This window comes from Zonotrichia albicollis, chromosome 9 (assembly GCF_047830755.1).
Source record: "Zonotrichia albicollis isolate bZonAlb1 chromosome 9, bZonAlb1.hap1, whole genome shotgun sequence".
Classification (NCBI taxonomy): Eukaryota; Metazoa; Chordata; class Aves; order Passeriformes; family Passerellidae; genus Zonotrichia; species Zonotrichia albicollis.
In genome coordinates, this window is record NC_133827.1 from 4,532,052 (window position 1) to 4,545,934 (window position 13,883).

The window sequence follows — 13,883 nt, forward strand, 5'->3', positions numbered from 1 at the left end:
CTTGCAAGCCTTCTTGGGCAAAGGAGGGGCTGAGGCAGCTGTGGGGCAAAGTGCTCTGCCTGGGGCACTTGGCAGCCTCTGGGTGCTGCCTATCAGGGTTTGCCCCTCCTTGACAAGACATGTTGGAATGGGAAAAGGTAGAAGGCAATTTATCCCTGTAGGGCTCTTCAATGTGCATTTGACAGTGACCAATGTGTTCTGCTCCATTTCACAATCATTGGGGGTAGGCATTCTCCATTCTCTCAGTATCTCTGATTGTTCTGGGGTCATCTCTTTGCCCAGATGTCTCGTTCCTGAGCTCCAAGTGTCCTCCCCAGTGCTGCTGTGTGATGAGTGCCACCTGAAGGTGCCTTATGAGACGACGATCCTCATTAGGAATCCCAGCCACCTTCCTGGCTGCTACGGGCTTATTCCCCAGGTTTGGCATCACATCCACCTCCTCCTGTCAAATATTCCTGAGGAAACTATTAGGGAAAAAAGGGTTTGGATAAGACCTTGCTGCTTTCTATTCAGTCTTAAAGATCTGCTGAGAACAGGATCCTACCCAAGTGTAAACTTTAGGAGGCAGTTGAAGCTCCTGAGGAAACAGCTGATGTTCTAGTCCTCAGGGTGTTTTCCTGTGGGAGATCTTAGAGGGTTGTGAAAAGCTGCTGCACCCACAGACACCAGTGCCTGTGCTGGCAGCCTCCTTGCAGGATGCCCTGGGAGTGCTATACCTACAATTCTTGCATCTTGTTTGTGCCTTTGACCTTTGTCCTGGGGAGTTTTAAAGGTGTGTGTAAGTTGCTGTTGTGGTGGATGTTAAGGAGCCTAAAGTTTCTTGAGAGGTCCCTCTGAATCTGCATTTCATTGTGTCCCTTCCAGAAACGCACGGAGGATTCTGCTGTGCTCTACTCCAGCCCCAAGCCCTGTGGGATTGTGCAGCCCCAGAGCACAGCAGAGATCCCAGTTGTGGTGGCAGTGCAGGCCCTGGGCACTCATCGCACCGACGTTCTCATCGGCGTGTTTGGGGATGAGAGAAACCCCCTGGTGAGGGCAAGGGGAGATGTGAGCCTGTGTGCAGCTGCTCCTGGCAGGGTGCACAGGGACAGGGATTCTGCCGGGGACAACAGGCACAGGCTGCTGGGGAGAAGGACAGGAGGAGGGATGGGGGGCACAAACAGCTCCTGCCTTAGAGGTGGGAATCTCAGTGTCTGACACAGAATGGAGTTGGGCTAAGCTGGAATCCAGGGGCATTTGAGTTCATTATTCTTTCAAATGCTGTTAACTTTGGAAACATCTGTTTGAAAATGTCATCTCTCTGAGCACAAAAGAGGATGTCAGAAGTCTTCTAGGAACCTTGAGCTTTCTGTAAAAGAAAGGAAAGCTGGCATTTGAAGACTGGTTGAAAGGATTGAAACTTCGATTAAAACATATGGAAATGGCAATGCCAAATTCCTTGGATGGCACCAAATATCTGAACCAGGGCCATTGTGGCACTGCCTGTAAATCAGTGAACAGGAAGGACAGGCAATGCAGGCTGTGCCAGGGAGCCTGAAGTTTGACCAAACAGTTGCTTTTAACTATCAGGCTGCTTCCCTTAAAGAGGAGGGTTTCTCCCCACCAGAAGAACCAGTTGTTTAACTGTCAGGCTGGTCTTACCTAGAGATTTCCTGCAAAAATAAAAGCTTTGGGCCAATAATTTTTAGTTTGAAAGGTTCTCTTACCTTAATCCTTTTCGATTTGGAGGTCAACATGTAATTTTCTTTTTCCCCAAAAGCCCAGCATTTCAGCTGGAGAGTGGTAGCTGTCCCTAAAGAAATAACCTGAGCAGGGTTGAGCTGTTGAAGGTTTTTTAGGTTTGTCTGTTGTGGTTTGTTTTGGGGATTTTAAAATCTTTCTTACTTGCTTCCTGGAACAGAGAGCACAATTACGGAGCTCAGGACGGCTGGCAGAAATCTCCCCAAGCCCAAGGCCGGCAGAGCTTGGCAGGATCCCAGCACCACAGCCTGTGTATGTATGGATGGAAGGATGGATGGATGGGGAATAGGACCTGAGTCACGTGGGAGTGTTGGAAAATGTCAACCAAGCCCCCAGCGGTGTCAGGGGAACATTCCTGATAAATCCCTGGTGGAGCTGCAGAGTTTCTGGCCTTGGGCACTGGTGGGCTGTGCTGGCTGGGCACTGGCTGGGTCTGCCCCTCGGTGTCTCCAATGTCACCTTTTTGCTGCCTTCTCTGTCTTTTCCTCTCCCACTGTGCTTTTTGCATCCCCACTGGGTGTTAATGCCTGTCCTCTGTAGTTGCTCAATGCAAGCAGTTGCAGCTGCTGCAGCACCTCAGTGCCATCCCTGGGCTGCCTTTAGAACAGACCTGCCCCAGCCTGGATTGGGAAGGGCTGGATCAAACAATTTCTCAGTTCAACGTGCCAGCACTCAGCCAGGGGCTGCATCCTGGCCAGGAGCTGCTCGTGCAGGTGTCCCTCCCTCCCTCCCACTGCAGGTCCCTGTTCATAGTTATTTATTTTCCAGAGATGAGCTCCACCCACCTAAACTCAAACCCCAGCCACCGAAGGAGAGGAGAACCAGTCTGGAATCCCCAGCAACTCGATGGAGGCACTTCAGGACTGGAAAGGTGGAGGCAGCCAGAGCCCTCATAGAAGTGCAGAATTTTACCCACTCTTCAGGAGCAGAGATAGATTTTCTTGTACACCTACTGCTTGCTTTGCCTCCCCAGCCTGCCAGCACCAAGTCCTGCTCATGCTGAGCTCCCTTTTTGCTGCCCTGCTGTGCTGTGCCCTGACAGTGGGCTGGGCAGCAGGGCCAGTGGCTGGACATGGGCTGTGTGGGAGGGAGAAATAGGAGAGTTTTCCTGGGAGAAGCTGACTCAGATCCTACAGGCCTGTGCTGAGTGTGGGATTTTTTGCCTTGTTTCCTTCCCCATGTAAGATGAGGCTTTTCTCTGCATCATCATGGTAACACCTCCAGCTTCCCTCCCAGAGCAAGCTGGGATGATCCTGATCTCCATGGAGCCTCTTCCCAAGGCAGCCAGACTCCCTGTTTGCAGGGCTCTGCTTTCACTCAGAGCTGCTATTGCACTGCTGGCCCTGGAGCTGTCTGACAAAGGGAGACTTTGCAGGGGGCTGTCTCTTCCTCCCAGCATAGAAAATGGCTTGTTTTTTGGGTGCCAGCACCAACTGCTGAGCACCCTCACCTCCCTTGAGGCTTGGAGGGATTCAGGTGCTCCCTGGACGTGGCTCACACTCCCCTGGGAGCGGAGAAGGAGAGAGGGAATCTGTCTCCCTTGCCCATTGTCAGTGTGGCAAGCAGGGCTGGAGCTGCCAGTGCCACTGGGGGCCCTCAGCATTGGCCACAGAGGGACCTCCCATCCCTGCAGGCCCATCACAAAGTGCTGCTGGAGCAGCTGCTTGTTGGAGAGGCCGTGCAGGACACGTTGTAGGGCTGCCCAAGGACGCTGTGCAGCACCTGTGGAGGGCACTGCTCCCCCTGCAACTCCTCAGGTGCTCCACAGGAAATTTTTGCAGGAGCTTTTGCTGTAGCACCTTGAGAAAGAAGCATTTAAATCAGAGAGAGAGGGGAAGAGCCTCAGGAGTCAGATGAGCTGGGCTGGACTCCTTCCCTCAGCCCCAAGAGCTCTCACTCTGAGTCTCCTCCTTTTCTAAAAGCAGGAAGTTTTGAAACTTTTTAAAGGCAAGTTGTGCATCAGAGAGAATTTCTACTGCCAGGAGCCATCCCAGTTCACTTTCATGTCATGTACTAATTAATGCATTGACCCGTGAGTATGGGAGAAGATTTTCCCCATGGTCCCTGCACTGGTCAATGGCATGGATGCAGGATGAGGTGAGGGTGATTCTGGCAGTGTTTGGGGAATAGGCCCCTCTGGCTACAGCTGCACTTTGCTCCAAGATGCTCTTCTGCATCCATTTCCATGCTCAACACCTCAATCTCTCCTGTCTTCTGTCCAGGCTTTCAGTATCCTGCCACTGCCTGGTGTGCTGCAGCCAGGAGAGAGCCAGCAGGTCTCCTCCACCTTCTCTGGCCAGCTCACCACCACCTGCAATGTCCCGGAGCTGTGCCACATGGAGGGAGGCTCCACCTCCGACGTGCTGGTGCCCAGGGTGGCCTCACGTGTCAGCTCCTCCCTGAGCCCCCAGGAGATCAACTGTGGCTCTCAGGCCCCTCTCAGGGACAGGTGAGTCAGCCTTCCGTGGGTTCCTGCTCTGCCATGGGTTATTGTCCCTGCAGGGCTTCCCTGCTCCAAGGCCTCTGAGCTCAGAGGAGCTGCAGAGCAAAGGCCAGCAGCAACACAGGGATGGCCACTCTGAGCTCCCTGGCTGCCAAGAGAGGAAGGACCTTCTTCTGTTGAGACAGAACATCTTCTTCTCTATTTGAGTGCTGAGCCCTGCTGGCTTAGCTGCTGCCTGCAGGGAGCTGGGCTCTGGGCTTGCCTTGGCACCCCCTCTATTGGTGTCTTAAAGTCCATGGTGTTGAGTGGCATCTTCTTCATCTTCTGCCTTCTTCACCAGAACAGTGGGATTGTGGTATGGGCAGGCGTGGGGCACAGAGCAAACCTTGCTTTGGGTCCTGCTCCTGCCACAGATGAAGTCCTTGCACTGCTGATCTGCCAGGGTTCTCCTTATGGTGGGACAGCAGCCAGAAAGGCTCCTGTCCTTTAGGCTTCCCTGCAGCTGCAGCTGTGGGCAAGCACAGGAGAAGCTCAGCTCCAGCAAGGCAGCCCAGCTCAGGACACACAGGCCAAGTGTGGAGCTGGGAGTGGAGGCTGCTTAAAGCAAGCCTGTGCAGCAGGACTTCTTCAGGCCAGGCTGAAGTTGGTTTCATGGGGAGGAGATGGATGAGGCTGCTTCCAATGGTTTCCATGGCAGCCATCACTGGTTTGCTTGGTCCTAGCTGGGTTCCAGCAGGAAATCTGGCTGACAAGAGCCTGTCTTGCAGGAGAGGAGTTCCTGCAGCCTTTGCTTTCTGACTGATAGGATTGTTCTCATGAAGGAGCAGGCTAGGAGTCGTTAAAACTGAAGATCACGGACAGAGACTCTCTAACTAATTAAAGTTAGATTGTGGGATGTTTATTAACACCGGCGGGCGGCACCAGAGCCATCCCTAAAAGGCGTGACCGCACTGTCCAAGGTTCTTTGCCCTCTCTTTATTTCCCAAGATCTTACATACAATACATCTGCACAACCCCAGCACCTCCCATCCCTGCTCTGTATTCAAATGAGGTCATTGGTCCTTCACTCCTGTGCAATTCTTCCCTTGAATTGGGTTGGTAGTCTCGAATTGGGTCAGTGGTCTTTATCAGGTCTCTGTGACCCTCTGGCACCATCCAAGGTCCCCAACTTAGTGATTGATTGACATCAAGCCCAGGTGCTAACCATTGTTCTACTGGCTTCAAGATGTTCTTATACCAGTTCACTTCCTCCACTTCCCTCTAGAAAGATGCTCCTAATGGTAAACAATAGCACAATCAGCTCCAGCTTAAGCATCTCATAATCATTAACCTATGGTCTGCCTATCTAACCTACATCCTGATCAATGGGAATTGCTTCTAACCCTCAGCTGAAATCTGAACTCTTTAAAATCATGCCTCAGCTATGCCCAGGGAGAAGGGGGCTGAATGAGCTGAGTAAGAACTGTAGGAGAGCTAAGCAGATGTCAGCAATCTGTGCTCTGCTTTTAACTGGGAAGCCAAGAGACAAAGGGCGTTTCCAGGCACCAGCGCAGAGAGCTGCTGGATCAGCCTTTGGCAGGGGCTGGAGGGGTCTGGCTGTGCCTTCAGAGGGAGCTTGCACAGTCAACACCTTATGATGGCAAAGCTCAGGTTTGGCTGGTCCTGGAGGTCCCCTTCCACCCATGCCCTCACTTGGGATGTTCCCAGCCTGTGTGGGTTGAGGAGAATTCACGGAAATGGCCTCAGGGTCAAGGAATGAAGTGCAGGGCCAGCCAGGACTAGAGAGCCCAAGGTTCTGGTGGGACTCTCAGCCATGTTTCCTATTTTGTCTGCAGAAGGGAGCTGAAGGAGCCAACTCAAAAGGTCGAGGAGGAGGCAAAAGCCCTAGAGGAGGAAGAGAGGCAGAAGAAGGAAAAGAAGAGTGTCTCTGCAGGGAAGCAACTTCCAAAACCAGCGAATGGGAAAACCAAGACCCAAGAGAAGAAGGAAACCAAACTCCCAGAGAAAAAGAAAACCAAAATCCCAGAGAAGAAGGAAACCAAAATCCCAGAGAAGAAAGAAATCAAGGCTCCAGAGAAGAAGGAAACCAAAACACCAGAGAGGAAGGAAACCAAAGCCCCAAAGAAGTGTGAACCCAAAATCCCAGAGAAGAAGGAACCCAAAGCCCCAAAGAAGAGGGAACTCAAAGCCTCAAAGAAGGGGGGAACTGAAATCCCAGAAGACCCAGATGAGATGGAGAACTCTTCATTTTTTATTCACACAACTCATTTTACAAAGTTTTAAAGACTTCGTGTGCAACTTTAGTTAGTTCATAGATTACTTGCCAGTTATTCTGTTATTGGTTAATTAAAGAGATTTTACTTGTGCGTCAAATCTCTCTATTGTATTGTTTACCTGTTCTCTTCACTGAGTCTCATGGGAGAAATCCCTTGTTGTTGCAGGTGCATTTGTTTTTCACCCTCAGAATAGACTGGTCACAAAGTCTCATTCTCGCAATAGCTTCACATGGGAACTTGTAACTGCTTAGCTGCACTCAGAAGAGATGACAGGCCAGCTATTAATATGGCAGAACAAGGCCTGATTTCAAAAGACCTTTCTTTTATCATTATTCTACGGGTCTATGACATCTCCCCCTTTTCGTTCATTTAAAAAAGGCTCCTATGTTCTGATGTTGAAACAGCTCACTCTTGTGAGGGTATTATCTCATCACAGTTGTCACTGGTTATCTGTTAGATATGGGATAAGATAGATAAAAGACAAATTACAGTCAACAAAACTTACCAAATTCTATCAAGTCATTGACACAGGGTTTTGCAGCATGAGAAAACAAAAGAATAATGTCCAATGTCTCTTAGGGAAATGAAAAGAAATGACCATTGTTTCCAATTAGTTGAGAAGGATGAGAAAGTCTATGAGCTGGAAATGCTGATCTTTGACATCACTGAATGTCCTCCTGGGTGCTGGAACAGGGAATACATGCAGAAGGTTCGTAGGAGCACTGTACCGTGAGGATGCCATGAGGCTTTTGTTGGCAAATTGCCTCCGTCAGTTTCCAGCCACAGCCATGTCTTGGCAGTCCTCCTCCTGCTCCTGCTCTGGCCACAAAGGCTGCAAGGTGATGAGGTTATTTCTCCTTTCACTGGGCCTCGTTTTTTCAGAACTGATCAGTATCTGATGGAAGGAACAGGTGACTGCTTTGAACTGCTGATGATAAAACACAGGCACATCTTCTCCTGAAGTTAATGAATTAATCAGGCTTCACTGTGACACAGCCTATTGGGATTTAGATGTGATGATCTGTTTTCCAAATTTCTCATGTAAATATTGCATTATTCAAAATGATTAGTTGTCCAAATTTCTCATGTACATATTGCATTACTTGAATGTTCTTAAGGCGTTCATTCCTCTACTTTTTTATTTTTTAAGAATGAGACGCATGTCTTTTGTTATGAGTATGATGAAACATCATAGCAAAATAATACATGCAGTGGACAAGAAACTTACAGCAATTAGGAATAATTTGGATCCAACAATCAGGAATATTTCAAATAGCAGAAAAAGCTAACAACATAGCTTTCTTTCACCCACCAGAACCAAAAGAAAGTTTTCTTGGCAGGTCTTAACCCCCTGTGTTCTCAGAGGCGTATCCATGTCTTCAGTGGCCACACCAAGTGCCAATATTCAAATCTGGGCACCTATTGGTTTAACCACAGCATCTCAGAAAACTCACTTCCTTTTCAAACCAGGACAGAGGGTCTCTTTCCCTTCTGGCCGGCAAAGAGGTAACAAGGCCGACCCGGTCCCCGTCTCAGCCAGGCCGGGCCGGGCGGCTCCTGCCGTGGGGCCGGGCCCCTTCCCAGAGACCCTGCCAGGCCCCATCGGCTGCGGGGCAGGGCAGGGGAGGCCGCGGGGCCGAGGCCGGGCCGGGCCATGGCTGCAGTTGTGACCATCTGGGCACTGCTGAGCCCTGCCCTGCCGCCAGCCCGGGCCCAGCCAGGATCCGCTGGGCCCCAGGAGCAGCCCCGGGCCGGGCCGGCTCGGCCAAGATTCTGCCACCATTGGGGTTCACCCGCAAGGCCCGGGCAAGGGGAGGAGAAGCCAACGGTTCCCAGTGTGCTGCTGCTGCTGTGTTCTGGCCTGGCTGCTGAGATCCTGGCCCTGCCCCAGCGCGGCCCATCCTGACACAGCCCCAGTGCAGCCGCTGCAGAAACCTCCATCATAAAACAGCTCCGCCGCAAGCACCGAGCCCGGCCAGGGTCACGGAACCATCTGCAGACCCCGGGTGAGATATGAACTCTTTCAGTGCTTCCATCCTCCCTCGAGGGAGAGAAAAGGACAAAGTGCAGATATATACATGAGCAGCACAAAGACATGGAGGTCGGTGAAGTGGAAGCTGAGCCCCAGATAGGAGGGATGAGGAGATGTCTTGATCTTGGGGCTGAAATCCACTTGTAAAGCAATGGAGAAGGATGTAATTGATACATCAGACTCTCTTTTTCCCTGTAAGGCATTGAAAAGCATGGGAAGATGACTTATTCAGCAAAAACCTCCATGCTAAAGTAAGCAAACCTTGAAGTACTATGATCCCATGAGAAGTTTGAACAGAGAAAGAGAGACAAGTGATGAGACCCTGTGCCTCATGAAGAGAAGACCTCTGTTTGTAGAGATTAAGATTATTTCAGAAATGGCTGAAGAGAACCTTTGCTCCTAAACAGCTCATCTTTAAACTAATACCCCGTAAACTAACATGGCCCATAAACACAGATGTGGAAAAAGATGTGAAAAAATGGGAGGGACTTCACAATTGCAGATTTTCTGGGTGGCTGCTATTCATGGGAATTGAGAGCCATGAGAAACATGTTTTCTTGTAAAGCTTCCATAGCATGAAAGAGAGACTCCTTTCCCTACATGAACTGAAGAAAAACTATTCTAGAGGTGGCAAAGTGAATGAAAATTTTAGGTTTTGTCTCTTTGCATTGTCAGTAAGAAAGAAAAGCTTGCAGGGAGAGGAGAAGTGTTCCAAAAGTTTTTTTCGCATTCATATTACTCTTTCTTCTAGTTACTGGTAATAAACTTTTCTTTACACCCTTTTAAAATTTTGAGCCTACTTTGCCTTTCTCCTAATCCTACCTCACAGCAGGAAATAAGTATAATCTAGTGAGTGTACTGGTATATAGTCAACACTGGACCCACCACAATCATTGCTGCATTCTCCAAGAAATCTCAAATTAGCAAACAAAAACCACTACAGACAGCGTCCTGATGAGCTCCATGAGAGCAGAGGGAAATCAAGGCAGAGCCATGGTTTGTCAGGATTTGCTTGATCCTCATGAGCCTCACTGTGCATTTGGAGCTGAGCCCTGGAACCTCAGGGCCTGAGAGGAGATTGCACAAACCTTTCCAGGAGTCACAGTCAGAAGAAAACCCCAAAGTGCCTCAAGGGATTCATGGCTCCCACTGAGGTCCATTCCAACAGAGGCTCCTCATGGACTCCTTGGAGGACAGAATTGGAGGCCAGAATGGCACAAAAAACTCTCAGAGACTCAGTGTGGAAAAGAAAATCCAAAGTACCTTAAAAACCTTGAGTATCTCAAAGTATTAATGAGCCCCACTGATTGTCAGTACAAAGCTCTCAAGAGACTTGTTAAAGCAGAGAATTGGGGCTATGATTGCACAAACCTCTCCCAGAGTCTGTATCAAAAGGGAAACACCAAGTACCTTAAAAAAAAACCCCAAAGCATTAATGAGCCCTGCTGAGTGTTGTTACTGACAAAGCCTCTCCAGGGACTAATTACAGCAGATAATTGGAGGCCATGATTGCACAAACCTCTCAGAGACTCCAAGGCAAAAGCCAAACCCAAAGTCATTTGAAAAACCTGCAGTCACTGCAGGGAGCATTAAGGAGCCCCTATGGCCATTCCTGAGCAAGGCTCCCCAGGGACTCCTTCCAGCAGATCCTTGAGGCCACTGGGATGTGGGCTAGGGGGGGATGCTGAGGGCAGGACAAGGGGCTGACAGTGCCCAGCCTGGCTGGGGCTGTGCCAGGAGGCCCCAGGGCCTCAGGACAAGGTGTCTCCTCACAGCCCTTGGTGGCACAGACCCTGCTGTGGCCCAGGGCACCAAGACTTGGCTTCTCTTTGTCCCCACCTGTCATCACTGCCTCCAGTTCTCTGCTCTGCCTGGGGACACTTTCTCAGTTGTGTCCCTCAGTGGGACCCATTAAAATTTCAAGAAACTTTGGAGCTGGATTCTGACTTGGAGTTCTGGAGAGGTTTCTTCAGCTCCCTCTCAGGGGCTGATGTTCAGGGCCTGAGCACAAAGCCCCAGAGGCTCATTAAAGTCCTTGTGCTGTGTCTGTGCTGCTGAGCTGGGCTGGGCTCCTGGCACAGAGGCAGCTCCTGGTAACCAAGAAGAGCTTCAAAAGCACATTTCTCTTGATGAGCAGCTCTTCTGCCATCCCAGCAGGGCTGGGGCACTGCCTGCAGCCACCCCGGGCACAGCACAGAGGCACAGAGAGCTTCAATCAGTCAGGGCTGGGAAGGTGCTGAGAAGTGCCTGGGGCAGAATCACTGCCAGCCCTTGGCACAGGAACCTCTGGCTGCAGGACAATGCAGCTGCAGCTCCTGGAGCCATCTCCTGAAGCTGGACCATCCCAATGCCTACAGACTCTGTGAGTACAACTCTGGGTATTTCTGGTGCAAGGGAGGTGAAATGTTAATGAAGTTCTAAAGTACTGAGGGGTTCTGATCAGTCACAGAATATTTCCAAGACAATGATTTTGATAAAAATGAGGAAATTTCCTAAGAGTGTATTCAGTTTCCTACTATTGGAGAATGGCGGGGAGGGGTTATAAATATTAAAGGATGATTATGAATTTTGAGAAGTACCTGAGACATCTGAACTGTTACTTTTAGTGATCAATAGGTTCACAGGAGGTCCCTAATGTGCTTTCAGCCACTCCTCTGCCCGTGGACAGCAACGACATTACTTTTGCTGGAGCCATCAGGCTCAGTCTGATCTGTCCTTTGTCCCATCTGCAAACAGAACCTGCCCCAGCCAGTGCCCTGCAAACAGGCAGGGTTCTGTAGGGCCGAGGAGAGTGCACAGAGATTTGGGGTCTCTGAGTGCTGGCAGGGAGAGATCAGGAACAGGGAAACACCTGCAGGAGGGAAATCTCCAGGAAGCAGAGAGAAGATCAGGCAATGAGAGAAAACAAACCCCAGCAATACTGTGGCAGGGAGAGTTTAGAGATGCCCACAGGATCCCCTCCAGTGCAGCCCCTCCCTCTGAACAAGCCCCTCCCTCCTGTCCCCCAGCCAAGCCTCTGCCCTCAGGGCCGGGGCTCCAAGGCGTGCAGACCCTCCTGTGCAGGCAGAGCTGCAGCAGAGCCGTGGGGCAGCTCTGCAGCCCCGGGCCCAGTTCCCTCTGCAGAGCACAGGGCTGGGAGCAGCTGCCCGGCCCTGGGGGCTCTGGCAGGGGGCACAGCTGGCTCAGGGTGATGCTGTCCCCAGTGCCCAGCTCTGGGCAATGCTGTCAGGGCAGCCAGGGAAGGAGCTGCATCTCCCTCAATCCAATGCCATCATAAGGACACTTTGAAATCTCCTTGAGATTTCAGTCCAGGCTGGGAGCTCCAATCCAGGGTGCCAACCTGTCCTAGAGCATCTCTGAGTTATAGGATTGCTGAGGGAAGGCAGAGGTGTTCTGACACTGAAAATGCTGCTGGGTTGGTGAAATGAGCAATGTGAGACCTTGGCTATAAATGTGGAGCTGGGCTCTCCATTTGATAAAATTGAAAGCCCAAAGAAACTCCAAACACAATCAAGTGAGACCTTCTCCCTCCAGTCTCCACTCATTATCTTGCCACAGGGAACTCACTCTGTTATACCAAGGGCAGCAGAAATGCCGAGGGTTTCTGATATCCTGGAAGAGCAGGAGAAACATGGGGAGAGCTTAAAAAGAAAACGTCAGAACTCTTAAACAGACAAGTGTGTCTATGTGTTTTAAGAAGAGGGTGTATGGGAAATGGCTTTGATTTTGGTTATAGACATCTCCTCAAACACTTCACTGTCCTTTCCTCATGAACAGGTTCCCATGTGCAGCCCCAGCAAATGTCCAACAGCAGCTCCATCAGGCACTTCCTCCTGCTGCCATTGGCAGACACGCGGCAGCTGCAGCTCCTGCACTTCTGCCTCTTGCTGGGCATCTCCCTGGCTGCCCTCCTGGGCAACGGCCTCATCATCAGCACCATAGCCTGCGGCCACCACCTGCACACGCCCATGTTCTTCTTCCAGCTCAACCTGGCCCTCAGCGACCTGGGCTCCATCTGCACCACTGTCCCCAAAGCCATGCACAATTCCCTCTGGGACACCAGGAACATCTCCTACACAGGATGTGCTGCTCAGCTCTTCTTCTTTCTGTTCTTCATTGCAGCTGTGTTCTATCTTCTAACCATCATGTGCTACGACCGCTACGTGTCCATCTGCAAACCCCTGCACTACGGGACCCTCCTGGGCAGCAGAGCTTGTGCCCACATGGCAGCAGCTGCCTGGGCCAGTGCCTTTCTCAATGCTCTCCTTCAAACGGCCAATACATTTTCCCTGCCCCTGTGCTATGGCAATGCCCTGGGCCAGTTCTTCTGTGAAATCCTCCAGATCCTCAAGCTCTCCTGCACACACTCAAACCTCAGGGAATTGGGGCTTCTTGCTGTTAGTGCCTGTTTAGCATTTGGTTGTTTTGTGTTCATGATTTTCTCCTATGTGCAGATCTTCAGGGCTGTGCTGAGGATCCCCTCTGAGCAGGGACGGCACAAAGCATTTTCCACCTGCCTCCCTCACCTAGCAATGGTCTCCCTGTTCATTAGCACCTCATTTTTTACCTACCTGAAGCCCCCCTCCATCTCCACCCCATCCCTGGATCTGGCCCTGTCAGTTCTGTACTCAGTGGTGCCTCCAGCCTTGAACCCCCTTATCTACAGCCTGAGGAACCAGGAGCTCAAGGCTGCAGTGAAGAGACTGATGACTGGATGGTTTCAGGACCATTAAACTGATGGTCAATTTCTGCAAATCACTTGTAATAAAAGTCATCTTTGATTCTTCTTTTTGGTTTCATATTGGTGGTCCTTTTTCTTAGTTTAACTTCTTAATGTTGTCCACAAAGTAATGTTATTGTTTGTGACATAGGTCATTTTGTTTCTCTCCACCTTCCCTGTGACCACAGACTCTGTCAATGAAGGGCTGTTCTCTTGGTGGCTTTAAAGGAACTAAAGGATCTCCCAGCAGAGTGTTCTGCAGAGATGCCCTTTCGTTGCCTTCTCTGGAGCTGCAGCAGCAATGTCTGTGTGCAGAGCTGGGGCAGATCAGGGCTGGCCCAGCAGCTGTGCCCAGCAGCAGCACTTGGTGTTGCCAGTGCTGCTGCCGTGGCCCTGCCCCGCTGCCCTGGTGGCCCTGGTGTTGCTGCAGGGCCTGAGTGCTCTCGGGGCCGGGCACAGCCCTGGGGGTGGCAGTGCCGGGGCTGCAGCAGGGACAGGCCATGGGCACTGCTGGGGCAGCGCTGACGCCTCAGCCCAGGGCCTGGGGCTCCAGGCTCCTTGCCCAGGCTCTCTCAAGAACACGCCCAGGCCAATGCTCAGGACAGAAAACCCCTGTGAGCAGCCCCAGGCTGGCCGTGGGCAGGCTGGGGGCAAACAGCATGGCTGGGGCTC

The 13,883-nt window shown here is 51.1% G+C and overlaps 1 protein-coding gene across 1 annotated transcript; it reads left to right on the forward strand.

Moving 5' to 3' along the window:
- Nucleotides 1-12,291: 12,291 nt before the first annotated feature.
- Nucleotides 12,292-13,224, forward strand: LOC141730228 (olfactory receptor 14J1-like). The gene has a single exon (XM_074547660.1). The coding sequence runs from the start codon at nt 12,292-12,294 to the stop codon at nt 13,222-13,224; it is 933 nt and encodes a 310-aa protein (XP_074403761.1).
- Nucleotides 13,225-13,883: the final 659 nt, after the last annotated feature.

Bases quoted from the DNA above. Each gene is read 5' to 3' on its own strand.
- LOC141730228 (XM_074547660.1), top strand. From the start codon at position 12,292: ATGTCCAACAGCAGCTCCATCAGGCACTTCCTCCTGCTGCCATTGGCA.